Source organism: Mixophyes fleayi, chromosome 9 (genome assembly GCF_038048845.1).
Source record: "Mixophyes fleayi isolate aMixFle1 chromosome 9, aMixFle1.hap1, whole genome shotgun sequence".
Lineage (NCBI taxonomy): Eukaryota > Metazoa > Chordata > Amphibia > Anura > Limnodynastidae > Mixophyes > Mixophyes fleayi.
This window is the reverse complement of record NC_134410.1, coordinates 88505577-88528151: the sequence shown is the minus strand read 5'-3', so window position 1 is coordinate 88528151 and position 22575 is coordinate 88505577. Positions and strand designations below refer to the sequence as shown.

Below are 22575 nucleotides of genomic sequence, written 5' to 3'. Positions count from 1 at the left end.
TGTTGAAGTGTGGAAAACAGTCTTCTATGAGAAACACTGAGAACAAGACTGAAAGGGAGGTGAGAGATACCGAGATCATGGTCTGTGAAGAGGTGTTGTATAATTCCTGAACTTGAGACGGTTATTAGGTGATAGTTCATAACATTATCAAAGGGTGGAGCTGTCGAAGTCAGCAAATTGGATAAAGTCATTTCAATTGATTTCGAGCAAACTTGATTGTCCTTGTCTGAAATTATGCGCAGAGCACGCTACGGCGTGGAAGGGCGTATCCAGCCGCAACACGTGGCAATAACAGTTTTTACACTTTAGTATACATTCGCACCAACACACACATTTGTAAATAGTACACATTAATCGTAGTTGCAACACATAGTTATTTATGTCGAAATATAGTAGTGTTTATGTGTAATATTATAAGTTATATGCATATTAGTAATACATAGGGTTCAGGTTAAAAGAAATGTGTCATGTCTAATATCATAGTAATCCCCTTTACATCAGCAGCTGTTCTGTGCATTCGGCGAAGAGATCGCACATTGCATACTCTAGTTATTGATGTCAGGGAATAAACCTTTAATATGATATTAACGGTCAAATGCTAATAGACTGATTGTAATTGGAGTGTGGCGGGAAGAACAGAGCAGTTTGGCGGGAAGAACAGAGCTCATCCCCTGGAGAGACCCCCACCTTTGGATTCCTTAGATTGAATCAGCCTATGATGTGTAACCCCCTGGACCCTCCTGATGCCTGCACCAAATAGAAGCAAGCTATACCACCTGCATTGTTTCACTGTATCTCTGTTTGCATATAAGCAGTAGCTCTCATGTAGTGTTCAGTCACCTTGACCACAGACTTCAGGAGTGAATGACTGTACACTGGATCCAGACCGCCTGCGATAAGTAACGGCTGTACTTATTATTATTTTGCTTGAATATATTCTGCTGCTTTTTGAGAATAAATATTTGTGCGTTGGAAACACAAATCGAGATTCGACAATCGTTATTGGATAGCGACAAAACGCTTATAACAGTATGGAATACGAAATTTCCCAGTTTACTAATTGTGATACAGCCTATATTGTTTATGTGTTGAAGTGTCTGTGTGGCCTCCAGTACGTAAGTAGAACCACTGGCCCCCTGAAGGTTCACTTCAGAGAACATAGGTTGAATATAAAAAAGGGAATACTTACCCTTGGGATGTCGAGACATTTTGTGGAAAAACATAAAGGTGACCTGACTAGTATCAAATTGATAGGAATTGAAAGATTTAATGTTACAATTAGAGGGGGAAATAGGTTTAGAAATCTATGTCGTGGTGAAGCCACCTGGATTTTTAAACTACAAACTATGTTTCCAGAATGAGACCTTCGAGTTTAATGACTGGTATTTGTAGGTATAAGAGTTATCTGAATGGATAGGATAATTTATCCATTACTATTAGAAACGATTTGTTTATGTAATGCAGTCCTCTAACTGAGGGTTTCGAACAAAGTTATCTGTTTTGATGTGAGTACTGCCAACTCAATGAAATGTGAATTTATGACGACATTGAAAATGAGAAGATCTTTTATAAGTCTAATATGATAATAAATAGAAAAAGAAAAAATGATAATAAAAGATTAATCGGATTGTTTTTGTTGGTATAGATTGTGGGTGTTAAATAATAACCCAGAACTTTTTATATTACTCGAAAAATGTACCCATATAAAGAGGTTATTAGTGCTTTATTGATGTATTATGATGAGGAATTAAACTATTAGAGGGAATTTAGAATCATTAATATATGATTATAAGATTAGTGAATATTATATATTTTGTGAGAACTCAGACGGTTAACTACTCAAACATTTATGTGATGCCATAGAGTAGAGTTATGTTTTGAGTGGAGGTTAAAATGAATGTGGGACACCAAAAAACTAAAAGATTTTATTCAAGACAATTGCAAATTATTGAGATGATTAACTAGTCATAATTGTGTTTTTATGTAAGATTTATTTTTATAAGGAATTCAAATGTATTTGTATGAGTACTCCATTTGTTTTTTCCTATTTAAAGAGTCTATATAGATTTTTACACTTGCTCCAGGAATTGAATGGAGAGATGAGTCATGTGAGAGATCGATTAACTAAGGAACACCTGTAAGTGATCCAATGAGAGTTAATATAGACCTCCTATAGATAGGAGGTGATATAATGTTAATCAATATGCCTATGAAAAGTCCTCAAAAAGAGGACGAAACGTGTCGCCAGTATAATTTATTCTGACCTGTGCAGCAAATTGGAATCCCTATTGAAGTGATTTAACTCCAAGCTGAGAGGATTAAAGAGGCTTATACATGTGGAACGTGTATACACTATCTTTTGATGTTATCCAGACAATTGAAAAGTGCGCACCTTATTCTTACTGAGAAATATCTACAAGTTCAGCAGTAGCGGAGACGGAGAGAATAGGCTGGGGAAGACTGTGCGTGCAAAACATTTGCTGCACTCCCTTTCAGCACTTACTTTATCTGATTGATCATTGCAAATCCGCCAGCATGTTTGTTCTATGTGAACCTGATTTTGGGCATTTTTTGGATGAGAGACTTTTTGCCTTGATGTTTACTAATTGACTTCACTGTGGAATATGATTTCCTAGACCTAAAGAGTCCTAATATATTATACCATCTTAATAGTGGATGTAGCTCACAGTGTCAGATCGCAATTGATGAATTTATCATATATATATATATATTTATATATATATATATATATATATGGATCACTTATCATATTTGAATATTACCGTATATACTCGTGTATAAGCCGACTTTTTCAGCACATTTTTTATGCTGAAAAAGTCCCCCTCGGCTTATACACGAGTGAACTTACCTGTTCTCCGGTCCCTCAAGCACTTAACTTTCACGTTCCACTGACAGGAAGTTCGGTATTTGGAACGCAAACTTGTGTTCCAAATGCCGAACTTCCTGTCGGTGGTAAGTAAAAGGCTGAACTCCTCTCTCTCTCTCTCTCTCTCTCTCTCTCTCTCATTAGGTAACAGTGGGAAGCATTCTGGTTTAATAGCCCTTTAATTAGTTGCGGGGAAAAAAATGTATATGCTTCTATTGTAATCTTCTGGGCAATCTATATATTTTCATTTCTTTTTCAGAAACACTCCTATAATTATGAATGTGGGTACATTGGTATCCTGTGGATATGTTCCTCATTAGACACCGATAATAGCATGCAAAGAGCACTTAACAGGAACAGGAATTATATGAACATTTATTTATTTATATAGCTCCAGCATATTCTGTAGCACAGATATTTCCGCATTGACACACAACCTCATGTGCATCCTATAAATATGGACGCATTTACACCAGTGGGACAGTGGGCTGATGTGGGCATTTAATGATTTTTGGTACATTTGGAGACATTTTGGGAGCCTGAGTTGGACTGTACTTTCAGGGAATATGTGCTTATCAATACGCACAGTTATGGCAGTAGCTGTATATGTATTAATCTAATGCATAGAAGCCACCCCCCAATATTTTTATTTTTGAGATTTACCAGTAGCTGCTGCATTTCCCACCCTAGCTTATACTCGAGTCAATAAGTTTTCCCAGTTTTTTGTGGTATTATTCGGGTCGGCTTATACTTGAGTATATACGGTAATTTAATTTTGGAAATTCAATCAATGTGGGTAGGGTTGTATGTGTTGTGGCTTTATATGCAATTGTATATTATCTGATGGAGATTATTAAATATCAATTTTTATTTGTATCATCATCATCATCATTTATTTATATAGCGCCATTAATTCTGCAGCGCTGTACAGAGAACTCACTTACATCAGTCCCTGCCCCATTGGGGCTTACAGTCTAAATTTCCTACATTATCTTGCATATTGTCTCCACATTTGTTCTCCACTCAAATTGAATCTTCTGTATATTAATATACACCGTGGGCTAGATTTACTAAGCTGCGGGTTTGAAAAAGTGGGGATGTTGCCTATAGCAACCAATCAGATTCTAGCTTTCATTTATTTAGTACTTCTACAAAATGATAGCTAGAATCTGATTGGTTGCTATAGGCAACATCCCCACTTTTTCAAACCCGCAGCTTAGTAAATTTGGCCCTGTATGTGTCTCCCTTCTGCACTGTATTTTTTTCTTTGTGGTTTTTCTTAATTATTGGAGATTGACACTACCCTGAGTACAGTGTTTTGAGGCACTATAGGGTGTTTTTGATTTATTAGCGAAAGGTAAAGATTCTTTTTTAATTGTACATAAGTGAAACAATTTATGACAGTGGTACCTGTATTTTACAAAATGTGGTGATTTGACTGGAATTCACCAAGTTTATGATGTTATAAAGTAGCATATTTAAGTATCATTTACCCCTGGACATCCTCCAACTATTAAAAAAGCAGGGATCAATCTCAATTTCTTGCAATTGTTTATGATATGATCATGAGTTTTGGGCCAGCTTGATTTGGGTCCAACTTTATGGTTGGCAGTTTGAGTTTCCCTCTTCCATCTTATTAAAATAAATAAAAATGTAGCCTGTTTCAGCTTAACATCAAAATAATATGAAATTTACTTATTTATTTGTATTTCTGACAGCGAAAATTACTGTGCTAAGTTTGAAGTTTTAAAGTCCCAGATCACCGTTCTCATGTAAAATCCATTAATAATACTATAAAATGTAGCCTTTTTATGCTCGAACATGTTTGAACCAGCTCAATCATTGTCAAACCTAGTTTTTAGTGTACAAAATATTTGAGAATATATTTCACATTTTCACACTTTAGATCTGATTTGAAAATTCAGTTTGGGAACCACTAAAACCATGAAAATCAACTCTATTTATGAGGTGGAAGCTAGTTGCACTAAGTATTTTCAATATATGAAATGGATTTCCACCAGCTGAATTGGCCCAGGTTGGGGTTCCATTCTGTTACATGTTGTAGTGTGACTGCACAGGAGGGGCTTTTTCTACCAGCAGCGATCAGCTGACAATCTCTCTCCTCTCACCTTCTGGATGGTGAGCAGGCTCTTTAGAACTAGACTATGGGCTAGATTTACTAAGCTGCGGGTTTGAAAAAGTGGGGATGTTGCCTATAGCAACCAATCAGATTCTAGCTATCATTTTGTAGAAGGTACTAAATAAATGAAAGCTAGAATCTGATTGGTTGCTATAGTCAACATCCCCACTTTTTCAAACCCACAGCTTAGTAAACCTAGCCCTATATGTGCTTACAGAGATTGATTTTTGAATACCTCTGTCAGAGGTATCCTACCCAGTGGAGAGCTGAGAGAAAATTACAGTCAGCAAGGGAGGACTAAACCTTAAGAGATATTAAAAGGATTGTGTGTGTGTGTGTGTGTGTGTGTGTATGTTAGGGAATTTTTGACTGTAAGCTCCAATGGGGCAGGGACTGATGTGAATGAGTTCTCTGAACAGTGCTGCAGAATCAGTGGCACTATATAAATAAATGGTGATAATGATGATGATGATCTTAAGTATAGACATCTGTTCCTGTTTGCAAAGGGAGGCTAACTTTTGCTACGTTGCAAACTGTTCATGCCCCGGAATTTAGGATCCTCCATAACAGGAGGAGTATGACCACACTCAGTAACAGCTCAGTTGGAAGCGCAGACATCTTAATGAGGAGCCGTTATTATCTGCATTAGGCAAGAAAGCAGTGGACCAGTTGGAGATTGTCAAGGAGTCTGTCCTAGGAGAACTGCATTCTGTCAGATAGGAGCATACTGGAGGCAGTTTAAGAGACATTTCAGTGGAGGAGCTGTGCTGTGTCTTGGAAAAGGCAGGGAAGCTGACACAGAAGATGGATTGGAGATAGACTAGAAATATGTCCCACAAGAATTGAATTCCGCCAAACAGGAACTTGTCAGGATGCTCTGCAATACCAGCTCCAGATGACAGGTGGCAGTGCACTGCTAACAAGAACAAATGCAGCACACTTTTCTTTTTAAATAAATGTTATTGAATTTTTAATAAGGAGTTAGGGAAGGGAGAGAGAAGAGAAAAAGGAAGAGGAGGGAATGTAGTGGAGTGCATTAATACAGACCATGCTTTGTCTGTTCAAGTCCACAGGTTTACATAAAATGTATCTAAGCACATATCTTGAATAGTAAGAGGAGTACAAATTATTACAAACTTACAATTAGAAGTTAGAAGATATAAAGGACAAAGGGTGCAGTCTAACAACCATAGAGGGAGAGAGAGACAGATGAAAAGAGTTGTTAGTACTGGATGAGTGGAAAATTAAAAAAGAATGGAAGAGTCTAAGGGGTTGGGGTTCTGCGCATGTCAGAAATGTAATCATGCAATAGACTGGAAATGATGAGCAAGTGGCCTTTAAATGAGTGGTCCAAGCTACCCAGGAGCTGCTAAATTTAGTTATGCTAGTTATGCGTTCAAGGCAACTTGTTTGCCAGACTCTATTTATAGCTGCTATAAGTTTTGGTAGTTTGTAATTCTTCAAACTGCTTGCTAATAGGCACTTATCTGCTTGCAATATGTGACTAATGAGTTCCATTTTATGTTTTGTTGTGTCTGGGAAAGCATGTGAATGAAATGACATAAATGAGCAAAGTGGAGATGGGTTTCTGTTATTGATAAAATGAGGCTATAGCCTTCCTGCCAGATTTTTGCTACCTTGCGATGTGCAACCATATGTGAGACAGGGTACCCTCATGCCCATAGCGTCTCCTGCAGGCAATGGTTACATCTTGTAAATACAGCGGGAAAGACCAAATACCATCTTCAGTACAATTTTATGAAATTTCTTTTATCGGACACATATGGAGTTCTTTGCTGTTTGATTCCTTATCCAGGGCCCATTTAATGTGAAAATTCTTTGATGGTTAACTCTGAGACCAAAAGTCAATTAAAATTTAGACTAGACTTCTAAAGTGGAGGTAAAAAGTTTCCTGTGAGGAGTACTGATTAAGGATTTGCATGGTAACTATAGTATTGTATACATTTATAATTTACAGATATTGTTATAATCTGCTGGTTGAAAGCTGGAAGTGATTTAGCATTCTGGGACTTGCCAAAGAAGTGCAATATCTGGAAGAAATTTGATAGTACTTTGTAATTCTTGAATGTCTTGTAATTCTGACAAAGGGAGAAGGCTGGGTTATTCCATAAGAGGATCACCTTGGATGGGTTATTAAATACATCTGGTGGTTTGGAGGTGATGTGTGGAGAATTTAGAAATGCAAATAAAGCAAAACAAAACACAGCTTGATACATTCCCGCCTGGGCTGTTGCATATCTTAGCAGTCATTGGTTCCATTATTGGAACCATGTGCAAGAGGAAAATCCCTTTGGTGAGTACTGTTGCTGACTCTTCATATAAAGTTCCTGCAAATGCCCATCATTTGCATTTATGTTGCATACAATGCCAAGTAACTCTATAAATAGCCTTTTCTACATCCAATGCCATCACCAGAGTGGGGGCCATTGTTTTGTCATGACCAAGGCCAACACTAAGTTTGCCAGGATATTAGTGTTGGGTAATGCAATGAAAGAAAGTGGCAGAAGAGAATGTCAAACCTTTGTAAATTTATTTTATTATAACATAAACATCCACAGAAACTGGTTGATGTTAGTTGGTGCCACTATAGATGAATAGCCTTGAATGAGCTGGATTAAAGCTTGAATAAACTGGTGGTAGTAATTGCTTAACCTTGTGGGAATAAGCAGAAATATCCTTAGAAAATATTGAAATATCATCCAGATAGACCACTACTGAGGTATAGAGTAGATTTCTTTCACAAATCCTTGGAATACTGCAGGAGCATTTGCAGAGACTGAAAGGCATGGCAAGATATTTGTAATGACTGTTGCAGGTGTTGAAAGCGGTTTTCTATGCTTCTCCAGCTCTGATGCGGTTTAAATTATATGCTCCATGAAGATCGAGTAGCTGTGTGATGAGAGTTAAAGGATATTGATATTGATTATTAATTGTAATGGAGTTGAGGCCTCTATAATCAATACAAGGCAGAGACTGTCATTCTTTTTCTTTACGAAGAAGACTGATCCTGTTGGAGAGAAAGATTTTCAAATGAATCCTCCCTTGAGATTTTCTTTAATGTATTCTGACATGGATTGGGTCTCCAGATCAGATAAACCCTTTTATGCAGAGGTGGCTTTTCAAAAAGTAAATCAGTAAGTAAATCAATGGGACAGTCCCAGATACTGTGAGGAGGAAGTACCTCAGATTGTTCTTTGCTAAACATTTCCTTAAAAGTTGAGGACTGGGATGTAATGGCTGATAATTCAGAATGAAGTAGAATAGAAGAATGGTTGAGAGGAAGAAATCTCTTCAGATAAGAATTCCGATAGTCTGTGCACCTGGTTAAAAATTGAGCAGTACTCCAATGTAAAATAGGAGAATGCAGCTGCAGCAAGGGCAGATCCATTAAAGTTAATGGAGTTGTACAGTAAAGAATTGGAATTCCTAGTTGAGAAGGACTTGTTGAAGCAGTAGCAGCCTGGAATGAAGAAAGCATGACCGCTGGGGTAGCCAAGATATTTTGAAGCATATCCAGGTGAGCAGACAAACCCTGAAGACACTGACTGAGCTGCCTCTGAAATGTCTCTTGTTTCTACACTCAGCCCAGAATATGTTGGAGAAGGTCACGGGGAGACAGATTTCTCGCAGGATCTATGTCCAGAGCATACTATCAGGAAGTATTGAGGATATGATCAGAAACTAGAACAAGTTTGCTGTACCCCCTAACCCCTGGGGTAGGGGTTAGGTCTTGAGTGTCATTTGTGTGCGGGAATGGAGTCAGAATATATAATTGATATATATATATATATATATATATATATATATATATATATCAATCGAGGAGTACTGGAATGGAGGTACAAGGAAAGCACCGGCAGAATAATGTGCAATGCTATTAGTCAATAAGGCACATGGTCAGCAGGGAACAATACCAAGGTATGCTAGCAGGTCACAGAACCAGAGGTAAGCAATGTAGGAACTGCACTGGGATATCTGTGGAATAGAACTGCACCAGGATGCAAGTGGAATAGAACTGCACCAGGATATCAGCAGAATAGAAATGCACCAGGATACCAAAACTAGTTTAATAGTAGTGTAGGGAGCTTAGAAGAACTTAGACAGGGTCTAAGATAAACCTATAGGTATACAGAGCGTGTTTATATAGTCCAGAGTAAAGAGAAGGTCGTGATTCAATAATATGACCAAAGTCATAATAGATTGTCATCTGGGACAGAGAGCAGGTGACACCGGGTGGAAGAATGCTTAGCAGTGCCGGCCAAAGGTGAGTTCAGGTGGACAGAAGCTGGTTAAGTTTGCCCATAAGAGCAAGAATCTTAAAATACACTAAATGGACAAAAGTATTTGGACGCTTGACCATTACACCAACAGGCACTGTAATGACATTGTATTCAAATACATATACTTTAATATGAAGTTATTCCTCCTTTTGCAGCGAAAACAACTTCCACTCTTCTTGGAAGATGTTGGAGTGCTTCTTTGGGCATTTGTGCCCATTCATTCTGTAGAGCATTTATGAGGTCAGGTACTGTGATTGGATGAGAAGGCCTGCCTCGCAATCTCCATTAAAGTTCATCCCAAAGGCGTTCATTGGGGTTGAGATGAGGGCTCTGTGCTGGCCAGTCAAGTTGTTCTGCAACAAACTCATCAAACCTTGTCTTTGTAGTCCTTTCTTTGTGCACTGGGGCACAGTTATGTTGGAATAGAAAGAGGCCTTCTCCAAACTGTTGCCACAAAGTTGGAAGCATAGCATTGTCAAAAATGACTTGGTATGCTGAAGCATTAAGATTGCCCTTCACTGGATATAAGGAGCCTAGCCCAAACCCTGAAAAACAGCCCCATACCATTATCCCTCCTCCCCCAAACTTCACAGTTGGCACAATGCAGTCAGGCAAGTAACCTTCTCCCGACATCTGCCAAACCCAGACTCGCTCATCTGACTGCCAAACAGAGAAGCGTGATTCATCATTCCACAGAACATATTTTCACTGCTCCATAGTCCAGTGTTGGTGTGTGATGAAGAGTATATAAATAATCTATTATGTTATATATGAACATAACATATGAACAGATTCAGCCACAATTGAGTTAGCACATTTGACTTGAGAATAATTGTAAAACTAGTCTTCATTTGGCCAGTAATTAGCATATGAATGCTGTGAGTAGTTTCTGTGGAAGGTAGTCTCCGCCCACAAGAGGGGGTTTTTACTTTACACAGAGGAATAAGCTCTCTCTCTGCCCAGACTCAGGGGACATGCAGCCATTGCTCCTGGTGAACATGCATATAAGTGAGTAACCGCATGGCATACAAAGGCCCTGACTAGTGTGAATGATGGAGTTTAAATTGAATGAAAGGTGAGTGAGTGAGTGAGTCTAAATACATAAATGTTACATGAGAATGAATGATCATTTGTCATAAGTGAAATGAAAGTTTGAATACAGATGGTAAATGTGATTGGAAAGATTTTGGTTTGGTATGGACCGTGTTACATAAATGCATGCCTTGTTGGGATAGATTGTTGGTTTAAATAAAAGCATTTATGTTATACATAGTTCTGTGGTTCAGTGTTGGTTTTATGACTTGTAATAATGTTGCAATGCTGTGACTCCTGTAGTGCTATACAATTCCTGTAATTCCTGTTGTGTTTGGGATAGATTGTTGATATAAATGGAGGCGTTTGTGTTATACATGGTTCTGTGTTGGTTAAGTTTTGGTCATGGAAGCATTGGTGTTATACATAGTTCTGTTATTCTGTGTTGGTTTAATGCTGTAATGGAGTTTTTGAATGGAAACAGTTTGCTTTATGCAGTTTAATGTAAATGCATAGAAAGTGATGGATTATTCTGGAAGTGATCAGATTGTTAAATAAAACATTTTGTTGGACTGTTGGTTTATAGGGAAGTTTGTGGATCTGAATCTCTGAGTATGTGGTTGAAATACCATGTGTTAAAAATGGCCGTTGGACTTTGAGTGAGATGTGTGCATGCTTGTCTGTATGGATTCCCCCCTCCCCCCTCACTACACAATGCATTCACATACATATAGCTTAAAACACACATACACACACACCTTTAGACAATAGTTAGTCAAAACACACACACAATTACTTATATATTTATAGAACAGGAAATTAATGATATATGGCACCAAAATCTATATTTTGTGTAAAATATTGTTTCGCTGTTTATTGTTCTATAATATAATACAACACACTTTAAATGAAGTTATATCTTGCGGTGGTTATTCTTGAAGCCTGTGGATTTATGGGAATATTAGAATGATGTTTCTTAGTTTAATTTAGAAGTACCTTTGCGAGGAGTTGGTTGACGGTAATAGTCATATATAACGGTATTAAATGGTCATACATACATTTGCCAGAATATAAAGGAGATTAAAACCCATAAAAGGAGGTAAAAATCCTTTAACAATGTGCTTTACACCATTCCATCCAACGTTTGACATTGGTCTTGGTGATTTGAGGCTTGCATGCAGCTTGCATGCTGTGATTTTACGTGGTGTTCCGCTTCGTGGTTGAGTTGCTGTTGTTCCTAAACGCTTCCACTTTCTAATAATAGCACTTACAGTTGACCATGGAACCTCCACGTGATTATATGTGAAGTGTCATCAGGGGTGTTATGCTTTTGAAAGTCTTTGCCCCTACTCCCAATTTTGAGGAATAAGAGTTGCTTAGGTGCCAGCATCCTCTACTAGGTTTTAGCATTGTGGTTTCTATATAAAAGGATTACCAAGTGGCTTATCCAGGACACGGGATGCCTCAACTAAGCAGAAGGATTATGTGGATGTGATCGGCCAGAAGCAAGTGCGATTTATGGGGTATAGAATAATGTGTATAAGTATGGCATGTGGGGCATGCCATGAATTACAATTTATAGAGTTTTATCAGGTTGGTGAGCTTATGTATATGGGCAGTAAATCATACTTAGGTGTTTTTCACTAGGGTTATTAATAAAGAGTCTGTTTCAAGCTTTTTGAATCTGAAGGTGTATAAACTTCAAGGTATATAACAATCAAACAAATGATCCTGCATTAAAAGCAAAACATTGATTCTGTATATCTTGTGGTGAGTATTAATAACATATATTTCATTGTATATGTGACAATAATAACATAAATGTTTTGATATGTACATGCAAACTAAAAATGACCAGCAATGCAAATCATAACACCTATAGTCTGAAATAATCCTAGAATATACACAGATAATGCCCTTAAATCAAGTGCATAAAAAAGGTATCAGGCTACAATATGTATGTTGCCAAATTAATAAGCATCTTAATGTCACTAAAATGCCTCTAGAGCTAAAAGAATATTAAGCTCATACTTGCCAACTCTCCCGGAATGTCCAGGAGACTCCCAGATTCCGGGCAGGTTTCCTGGACTCCCGGGAGAGTATGGCAGCCACCCGCATCTGCCCACTTCCTTGTGAAGTGGGCAGAATTAAATCCAGAAAATTCTCAGGGAATCGCGGCATTTAGCCCCCGCTGTAAAATGATGCGTCATTACGTCACGGGGCGGGTTTGAAATGGTGTACTTGGCATAGCCCCACCAAACACCCACCTCCTCCAGGAAGCTCCCTGACACCGACTTGAGGAATTCGGCAAGTATGATTAAGCTCCGGATATTTAGTCTGTTCTTTTGGTGTGATGTTTGGGATAGAGAGAAAAAGGAAAACAAGCAATTTTGCTTGTTGTACCCAGAGCTGGCAGCCTTAGGGTCTAGAACGGACCTCTTAGAGTGCAAAGTACATGATATCTGCACATATCAGGAGGCTAGGAAACATGAAGTAACAGAAGTCTGTTCAGAGGAGATCCAACCTTTGGAAAACACTTAATGAATTGTATGTAACTGAGCAGTTTTCACTAATATCATGAGTTCTCCTGACGAGAAGCTGGTGTCAGCACTTGCAGATCTGTCTGTGTTCCCTTCTATCAATTATCTATCCTATTCTACTCTCTGTTATTAAATCTATATTGTTCTACTCTCTGTAAGATTGCAGAATTGCATATTGTACCCATTTCTACACATACATTTTTATTCAAACTGAATACCTATAGGCAATATACATATTAAATGTTCTTCTTTACAGATTAGCTAATAAGCAAGACAGAGCCGGTGCACTTCTCCCTAGTGAAATTATCGAATTGCTGTCATTGGAAAAACTGGTGAATGAAAATAAGACCCTTTGCAGAATTGTACGTAATTGTCATCTTTTTCATTTTGTACAAATGGATATAAAGAGATAACATATTGCATAAAGTAAATAGCCTTTCACACCTGTTTTGCACATGCTATTATCAATACTGTATATTTTAAGAAGGTTTGGTCAGTACACAGAAACCAAAAATGTGCATCACTTTGTTGTGGTGCATGCCTTCCTTTAACCCCTTCACCGATGAACCTATTTTTACACTTTGGGCACATTCCAATATAAATATCAGTAATTTCTTGACAGGTACACACACAAATTGCCTTGTTTTTCAGAAGACTTAGAGTTTTTAGAAAATACCATTAGTTTGCTTATACCTCCTGTCACAGTAAAAACAAAAATCTACCCCAAGTGGGCAAATAGTGTATTTTTATTGATATTGCAAGAAAGTGAACTAAAAACAAATGTGCATTTATTTTCTAAACACCACCATCAAATACTTTGCGCATCTTTTAGCATTAATCCACTTTTCTAAAATAGCAAAAAGCAGGATTCTATTCAAAGTTTTTCCTAATAAAATCTGCAATTAAAAAGGATAATCCTTTTTTTTGCTATTTTGCATGGTTTTCAATCAAATGCATAAAAAGTACAGGTATAAAATAGATAGCCCAACAAGGCATACCATTGTTAAAAATGGACAACCTAATGCATAAACTAAGGGTAACCCTGAGTTTATTGGATGGGGAAAATCTGGGTATTTTAACCCCCCTTCTCTGGACTTCTTAATGTTTTTTGTAGTGTAGGGTGCTAATGTCTGGTGATCACCGGATAATAACTACTAAGAGGGAACCTCATTTGAAAAAGGTGACTTCCCTCTTTCAAACAAAGGTGGTCTAGGTGCCAAGATGAGGGAGATCTGTGCATTACAAAACCTCTCCCCATGCTGTGCTCTTTAATGTTTTCTTTAGTGTAGGGTATACTTGTACTATCCTGGAATGTCCGGGAGACTCTAGGATTCCGCTCGGGCCTACCGGACTCCCAGGAGAACATGGCAACCTCCCGCGTCTGTTCACTTCCTAGTAAAGTGGGCAGAATTAAATCCAAAATGCTGTGATTCCCTGAGAATCGCGGCATTTGGCTCCCACCCCTGCTGTAAAATGACCCGTGATGTAATGACGCAATTTTCTGAGCCCTGCCCCCCACATGCCCAGCTCCCCCCAGCAACTCCCGGACGCCGCCTGCCATAAGTTGGCAAGTATGGTATAGGAACTTCCCTCTTTGAAATAAGAGTCTGTCTGATTTATTTAATTCAAGATGGGGGAGATCTGGACCCTCCTTCCCCATCCTTGGACTTCTTCTTCTCCATCTGAAGAGCTGTTTTCTGCATCCTTGCTTTCAACGAGTCCTGAGCTGCAGTGTAGGTATGGCTTCCTCTGAATAGCTGTCTATTTGTTCCTGAGCTTGCACCTGTTGTTCCTTGCTCTGTTTTTATTTGTCTCCTGATACCTGGATTTCATCATACCAGTTTGCTGGTTCCTGGTTCTGCTTATATTATTCTCCTGGCTCCTGTTTTCTGGTCTGCATCTACAGCTAGATATTATCCTGCTCCCTTCTCAATTGACCTCTCCTGACTTTGGGGTCTCATGTCTTAAAATGTTTTTAACTTCCGTAAGAGACAGCCCAATTTTTCTGTTTCTGCACCCATTCTGCCCATGGGTCTTGTCCAACCTCAAGATGGGACTTTGAATGTGCACCAAGAATTGTTATGTAACCAAAGAACATATTTTCTGGTTCCCGATTCTCCTTCAGCCATTTGCAGTGTGACTGAGGCTTTAGGTAAGCAGAAAAACAGACATATAGGAGGTCCACGTTCTCGTCTGTCAGAGGAAGACTGCAGCCACAGAAGAATTTATCATGTATGTCTGACCTGTGCCAGTTCTGAGCATTAAGGTAGGAGGCGCAGAGTCTAAACACGCCCCTGGTCTTCGCCAGGGACCCCACAAGGGAGTTTGGAGTTTGCTGCAAGGGACGTGCAGGTCGTGGCCCTCCAAGTTAGCTATCAGCGGAGTGGATGGTGAACAGACGTAGTCGTGCAGACAGAGGTCAAACCGTACGGGCAAACGTGGTATCAAGGGGTAATGCAATTTGGAGTCAACAAGCCAAAGGTCAGATACAGAGGGAGCAATCGGCCAAAGGGAGATCCAGAAGCAGAACCAGGGATAGCCGAGTCGGTAAACAGGAGATCAGTCAGAGAGCGGGGAGACAGGCTGGAATGCTGTGGCATAGGAAGACCTAGATACTCTGGCGCCTACCTAGTGTCAGAGGCAGGTTTAAATAGAGGTACCCTGTCCCTGATTGGAGGCAGTGGAGAAGGTGGTCCGAACAGCTGACTGCAGACAGTAAGTAGTGAGTCCCATTGTTAGGAAATGGAGACTCGAGATGGACACACATGTACACGGCAATCCTGAGGAGAGAGGCCAGCATCCAGCTGCCTAGCAACGGACCGTGCTAGGCAGATAGAGGAAGGCGACAGAGGAAGGCGTCCGTCCCTGGCACTGATGGTGAATGCAGGGACAGCGCCTGACACAAACATTCTGCTCAGTTTGAGCCATCATAGGTGACTGCCCAACCTGGGATGCCAGTTATATAACTGCAGCCTGCTCAAGAGAGGGTGCTGTCCCTCCAGCCTGCTCAAGGGTGCTGTCCCTGCAGCCTGCTCCAGTCAGGATGCTGTCCCTTTAGCCTTCTCCAGTGAGTGTGCTGTCCCTCCAGCCTGCTCCAGGGAGGGTGCTGTCCATTCAGGCTGCTCCAGAGCGAGTTCTGTTGCTTCACCATGCTCCAGAGGGGTTGTCATCCCACCATCATACTCGAGAAGGGGTGTTGTACCCCATCATACTCCAGAGTGGGTGCCAAGTCTGCTCTGGTAACTGGGCCAGAGGATATTTCAGGGCCTGAATCTGTCCAGTATGAGGTGCCACAAATGACTGATCTGCATGAGGTGGCACAGATGACTGTTCTGTATGAGGTGCCACTAACTATTGCCCATTCCACAGTTCCTGAGAAAACTGCTGCTCAGTTGGGGTGCCCAGTTTATGTTCTGTGTCTTGAGAGTAGTGTTAGGAATCATGTGGTTGCCCCCTGCATCTTTCCTTTTAATTTGTCCTGAGCTGCAGTGCAGGCGTGCCTTCCTCTGAATAGCTGATTGGTGAGCTGCACTATTTAAGACTTTTCCTACCTACATACATACCTTTTCCAGTGATAATATTGGACATGCTAGCTTCCTGTACCTGTGTTCTATTTTCATCCTGACTTTACATCTGTTGTCTTTGGTTCTACATTCATTTGCCTTCTATTTTCTGATCTACATCTAATCGCTATTCATACATAACTCATCTCAGAATCCCAAGGCATGGACTGTGGGAAATATCTAATGCTTTCTTGGGCTTCACATTGATTACTGGACTTTGTATATATCTGTGCCAACATCGCTTCAGAGACATTGTTTTTTATTTTGCATGGCCGCAGACTGTACAACCTGCACCAGTATTACTTCAGAGATATTATTTCTTTCAGTGTACAACAAAAGACTGTTATGCTATTGCATGATTCCTGCATTTCATTGTGGCAATTACTCATCACTGCATTACCTCAAATCAGCTTGAGCTTTTTCTGCCTGCTCTGTATACTGCTCCATAATAGGCTCCATAATGGTTTTTTTTTCTACAATAGGAAACCACAGCGATAACGAGGTTCTAACATGGGAGGTGGGGGGGGGGGGCGGCAGTATATAATAACATGAAGCACAACTACATAATTAAGCCCCACCCTTCCACAATTGTGTTATTAAGCTACAACTCCTTCCTTGACCACACCACCGTCAGGAATTAGCTATAGGGGACAGGTAAGTTTATTTGTGACATCAAAAATGTGTGAAAGGGGTTTAAAACCGGAGGAACAGGACTCTAACTACAATCAGGAGGTGGACTCTGCCTATTTACTGATCATTGTTCCAGCACCTTGACAATCCAAACTGGATAGCACAGAAACAGCAGGTGGTAGACCAATGATGTCATGTTCTAACTCCACCCTTCTTACCACCTACTGTAGACTCTGGAAAATTGGTGAACCTACATCGGTAGGGACACGAATACCCAATACTCAATCTGGTGGAGAGCTGGTTGAGTGGATGGGATCAGCAAGATACACAGACCCACCTTACAGTTCAGAACCCCTGGCCCACTTGGATTGTCAGCTGTGAACTTTATTACCGGGAGTTTGTGCCTGCTAGAACTCTGTGCTGGGAGGCAACCTTCTGGGGACTTTATTGGTGAATTTTTACTTGCACTGGTGATTTTCTGATACCTGTTATATTTGGTGGGGGATTAAGTTTCTCCTTGGGGACCACTGTTATATTTTACTTAGTGTGTACATTTTGTTATATAAAGGGTTATTATTTCTTGCCTGGAGAACTACGGTTCCAACCCCCGTTGTATTCACAGGCAGTGTTTCTTTGTCTGAATTACAGCTAGTTAGCACCTACTGCCTATGGCACTGATTGACCTTACGTCCCTCTGCTGCCCCGTTGCTTCATAAACTTATGCATCTCAGCGAAAATATAGATGCAGCTGGCAGTTTCAAAGCAGCATCTTGCAATTCTTAAATGAACTCCACTGAATGACAGTCCTGGATTTATTGTAAACTAAGAGTACGGGTGCACATAGTTTTGTAGAGCGATGCAAAAGCAAGATTTACAGTTTTCAGAAAGAATTATTGAAATTAGAGAAAAGTTAGAAAAACTACATTTTTAGGGGAGTCAATTGTTGTACAGGAAGACACACATCCATTTCCACTTCACAATATGACTTGAATGTTGCACCAACTCATAGCTGGTGGAGGTCAGGTCTCATACTATATTTTTAATAATTTCCTAAGTACACGTCAATCTAAATATCCAAAAAAGGCTTCAGACACAAAAAAGTCCTACAGTGTCCTGGTCGAACTGTGATAATGTTCAGCCATTGCCATCTCTGTTCTGAGCTCAGTAGAGTGGCTGTTAATACATAAATCATATAGGCTGGTCTAGTCAGAGAACAGGGTAAAACATATGACAAGTTAACCATTTGATTGCCTTGCACAGCAAAGGTGCATGGGAACTTTGTTAGCCATTATACAACCAATGCAGTAATGTAATTCTTTATGTGCATAGCATTTAGGAGAGAAGGGAGACTGTAAATGTAATGATAAGAATATTCATTTTCCTGATATTAGGAAGGCAGGAAGTATGTATTCGTTTTGCAGTATCCTGATTAATATGACTGTAGAAGTTTGTGGAGAAATATTGATGTGTAATTGAGGATTTTTACAGTCACAAGTAAGAAGCGCCTGGCTGGTTGAGTAACTTTTACTGAGTACATTTTATAAAAAAATAGAGGCCTTTTAAGATGTCATTGGAAACTGTCACTAGGACTATTACAACAGCATAGATATAAAGTTGGAAAATAGAACACAAATGGCATTAAGTAAACAGTTAATTGCAACAAACTGTAACATGCAGAAGCATTCCTTTAGGATAAATACACAGGGTAAAATACACTTTGAGCTCCATCAAAATAGCAATCACATAAGAATACTAAAGACATTTGAAGAAACTCTCACTCTCACTGCACAAGAAAAGTATGCTTTAACCTACCCTTGAATGCCTATCCAAATGACTGATGAACTGATGACGACCTTGGTTATAAGTATGAAAATATTTTACTTTCTTATACTATTAATATTGACACCTATTTTAATTTGGTTTTGTATTTCCCAGTCCCCACAATTTAGGCAGCTTATATTTAAAGATTTACATATTTACTTTTTCCTCTTTGTTTTACCTTTCCTCAATATTTTGAATATATTACCGTGGGTGTCAAATACGATCTATAATATGATGTCATGAACAAAAGTAAAATAAATATGTTCATTATAATTAATAATATTGATGTGTTATTTCATGTTTATTTCCCAGGAGCCATGTTCAGCGATCACAGACTTCCGTATCCATCATGACTGGGCTATTCTAAAGGCTCTACGTTGGGTCTTGAGGTCTGTGACCCTAAGCTATTCCACACTGAGTGCACGTATATTACAAGAGAGTGCAGAACAAAAGGACAGTATGAACCAGAGAGCATCTTTGAGACCACAAAAAGACAGGTATAATAGAACAACCATTTCATAGGCCTAACAGAGGGTTTACAACAAATATAGAGACCAAGGGGTATATTTACTAAATTGCAGGTTTGAACAAGTGGAGATGTTGCCTATAGCAACTAGTCAGATTCTAGCTATCATTTATTTAGTACATTCTACAAAATGACAGGTAGAATCTGATTGGTTGCTATAGGCAACATCTCCACTTTTTTAAACCCGCAGTTTAGTAAATATACCCCCAGAAGTAATAGAGGACCATGTGAAAATGTCAGGAATTACCATTAGTTCATTTTCCCTTTGCCAGCTATTCATTTTCCCTTTCCCTTATAGCCAGCTAAGAAGCTTTATACATTTTTATCACTAATTTGGAATGCTTGGTCCTGTTTTGAATACTGTTGTTTGGGATTTACCAAAATTGAATGTCTTTAAAACTTGTTCTGGCTTACAACCCATATACTGTTGCTCACTTTGAAAAATAAGCATTTCTTTGGTTTAGGCTATCATTCTCCTTATTTATCAGCATCATAGTTCTGCTAGTCGCCAGTACTAAAGTAGATTGAGCAGCACCAGGTATATCTAGAACAATTCTCTTCCTCTTGTTTAGTGACGGTTTGACTAAAGGGCACTTTGAGAAAAAGTGTATATTAAGTAGTAGCACTAAGGAGTAGTACAATAAATACATAAATGCCATAGCTGTTAGTAATGGTTCGTACCATCATTCAGTTTGGCATAGTATTTGTCCTTTCAAAATGAAAGTTCATGTTGTACCCCAAATACTTTAATTCTGTTGCTAGGACATTTTCCCGGACAAGCTACATTGTATGTTTTCTTATTTTTTGTTATACTGAAAGTTTTATCATGTAATTCATCAATTCTATTGTGAATAAATTGCTTAAAATATAATTTCCCTAAGACAAGCACACTACCATACTAGTATACAGGGCCACCTTCAGGGTGGTACAGGTGATACAGCTGTAAGGGGCCTGGACAGACACCTCTGTCTATCAACATTTGGGTAAATATCACCAAAGACCTCAACACGCTGAAGTATACAGAACATTCTCTGTCCTTCAGCCTCTAAGGAATATATTAAAAAAGCCTTCTTTGTAGTAGCTGAAAAAACTATTGATATCACAGGGTAGCAAACACTTCTCAGACATTTCCATGGATGATTGAACTTGTAGAGGAATTTTGTGCTAATAAAATTTTGTGGCATAGCAGGACATTTTGCAGTAATGCAAATTCCCGTTATACAATCTCTGTGTTCCACTTTTACTTCACCATTCTGCAGAATATCATTCTGTAATGTGTTTGTAAATTCTACATTCTGCAGAATTTCTAGTTAGTTAACAGAGCTTGGACGTGAATTCATTCTGCTGTGTGGTTGGGTTACAAGTCCTAAAAGTCAGTAAAAAAAAAAGTGATAGCATAATTCAGGGTTGAACAAAAATAATAGGGAGAACTTTCATGGAACACTTAAGGCTAAATTCATTGGGTAAAAATTGTGAATTTCTGTCCCCAAGTGCAGAATGAGGCAGATTTTAATGAGGCGCAACAGTTGTGAAAATTTTGCTTATCTCTAGTTTCGGAGTTAGCTAGAAAAGGATGTTGCATTATATATTAGTTTTTGGTTTGTTACTCACTGACAGATATCCTATCACAACTACTGTAAGTTTATTTTTATTATTATTATTGTTATTGTTATTATCATCATGTATTTATAAGGTGCCAAAAAGGGTCTGCAGCTCTGTAGATATAGTTTATGGTGAATTGTACTTTAGAAGCAAATGCTTTGCAGAATATACACTCAGTTCCCAGTTTATTAGGTATACCTGCTCATTAATACAAATAGCTAATCAGTCAATCATCTGGCAGCAACACAATGCATAAAAGCATGCAGACATAGTTAACAAGTTCAATTATTGTTCAGACCAAACACCAGAATGGGGAAGAAATGTGACTACATGACTCAGACCATGGAATGCTTGTTGGTGCCAGACGGGGTGTTTTGATTCTCTCAGAAACTGTTGATCTCCTGAGAATTTCATGCACAACAGTCTCTAAAGTTTATAGGGAATAGCCTTGTTAATGAGAGAGGTCAGCGGAGAATGGCCAGACTAGTTCAAGCTGACCGGAAGCAACTAACTATATATTAAAACGGTGGTATGCAGAAAAGACTCCCTGAACGCACAGCATGTCAATTGTTTATGTGGATGGCAGCAGCAGAAGACCACGCAGGATTCCACCCAGTCAGATAAAAACAGGAAACTGAGGCTAGAGTGTGCACCGACTCACCAAAACTAGACTGTTCACCTTGTCTGACAAATATCTATTTCTGCTGTGACATGCAGATGGTAGGGCTATAATTTGGCGTAAGCACCATTCATCCTGCCTTGTGTCAACAGTGCAGGCTGGTGATGGTGTAATGGAGTAGGGGATATTTTGTTGGCACACATTAGACTCCTTAATACCAATCGAGAATTGTTTAAATGCCACAGCCTACCTGAGTTTTGTGCATGCCTTTTATGGCCACAGTACACCCATCTTCTAATCACTAGACTAACATGCTATGTCACAAAGAACACATGGGGCTACATTTACTAAGCTGCGGGTTTGAAAAAGTGGGGATGTTGCCTATAGCAACCAATCAGATTCTAGCTTTCATTTATTTAGTACCTTCTACAAAATGACAGCTAGAATCTGATTGGTTGCTATAGGCAACATCTCCACTTTTTCAAACCCGCAGCTTAGTAAATCTAGCCCATGATCTCAAACTGGCTCCATGAATGTGATAATGAGTTCAGTGTCCTCTAATGGCCACTACAGTCACCAGATCTTAATACAATAGAGCATCATTGGAATGTGGTGGATTGGGAGATTTGCAGCATGAATGTACAACTAACAAATCTGCAGCAACTTAGTGATGCTATAATTTCAACATGGACCAGAATCTCTAAGGAATGTTTCCATCAAATTGTTCAATCAACAAATAATTCATGCCATTTTGGGGGTAAAAGAGAGTCCTACCCAGTACTAGAAAGGGGTACCTCTCGCTTTTTCTCTGCACCTCTCAGTGACTCTTAACCTGTCATCCGCACCCACCCTTTTGTTACCAGCTTGTGCTGATTATACCTCACCCTCACCCTTTCAGCTTCTCTCTCTAGCTG

General features: G+C 39.2%; 2 protein-coding genes across 3 annotated transcripts in view; one reads left to right on the top strand and one right to left on the bottom strand.

Moving 5' to 3' along the window:
- The window catches only part of LOC142100820 (adenosine deaminase domain-containing protein 2-like), a 1209653-nt gene that overhangs the window by 1073248 nt on the left and 113830 nt on the right, over positions 1-22575 (bottom strand). The window lies entirely within an intron of this gene.
- The window catches only part of ARL13A (ARF like GTPase 13A), a 384981-nt gene that overhangs the window by 259597 nt on the left and 102809 nt on the right, over positions 1-22575 (top strand). For both annotated transcript variants that reach the window (XM_075184636.1, XM_075184635.1), the window contains exons 5-6: positions 13157-13262; positions 19227-19411. In XM_075184636.1, the coding sequence (XP_075040737.1) occupies positions 13157-13262; positions 19227-19411 (291 nt within the window). The remainder of the gene's footprint in view (positions 1-13156; positions 13263-19226; positions 19412-22575) is intronic.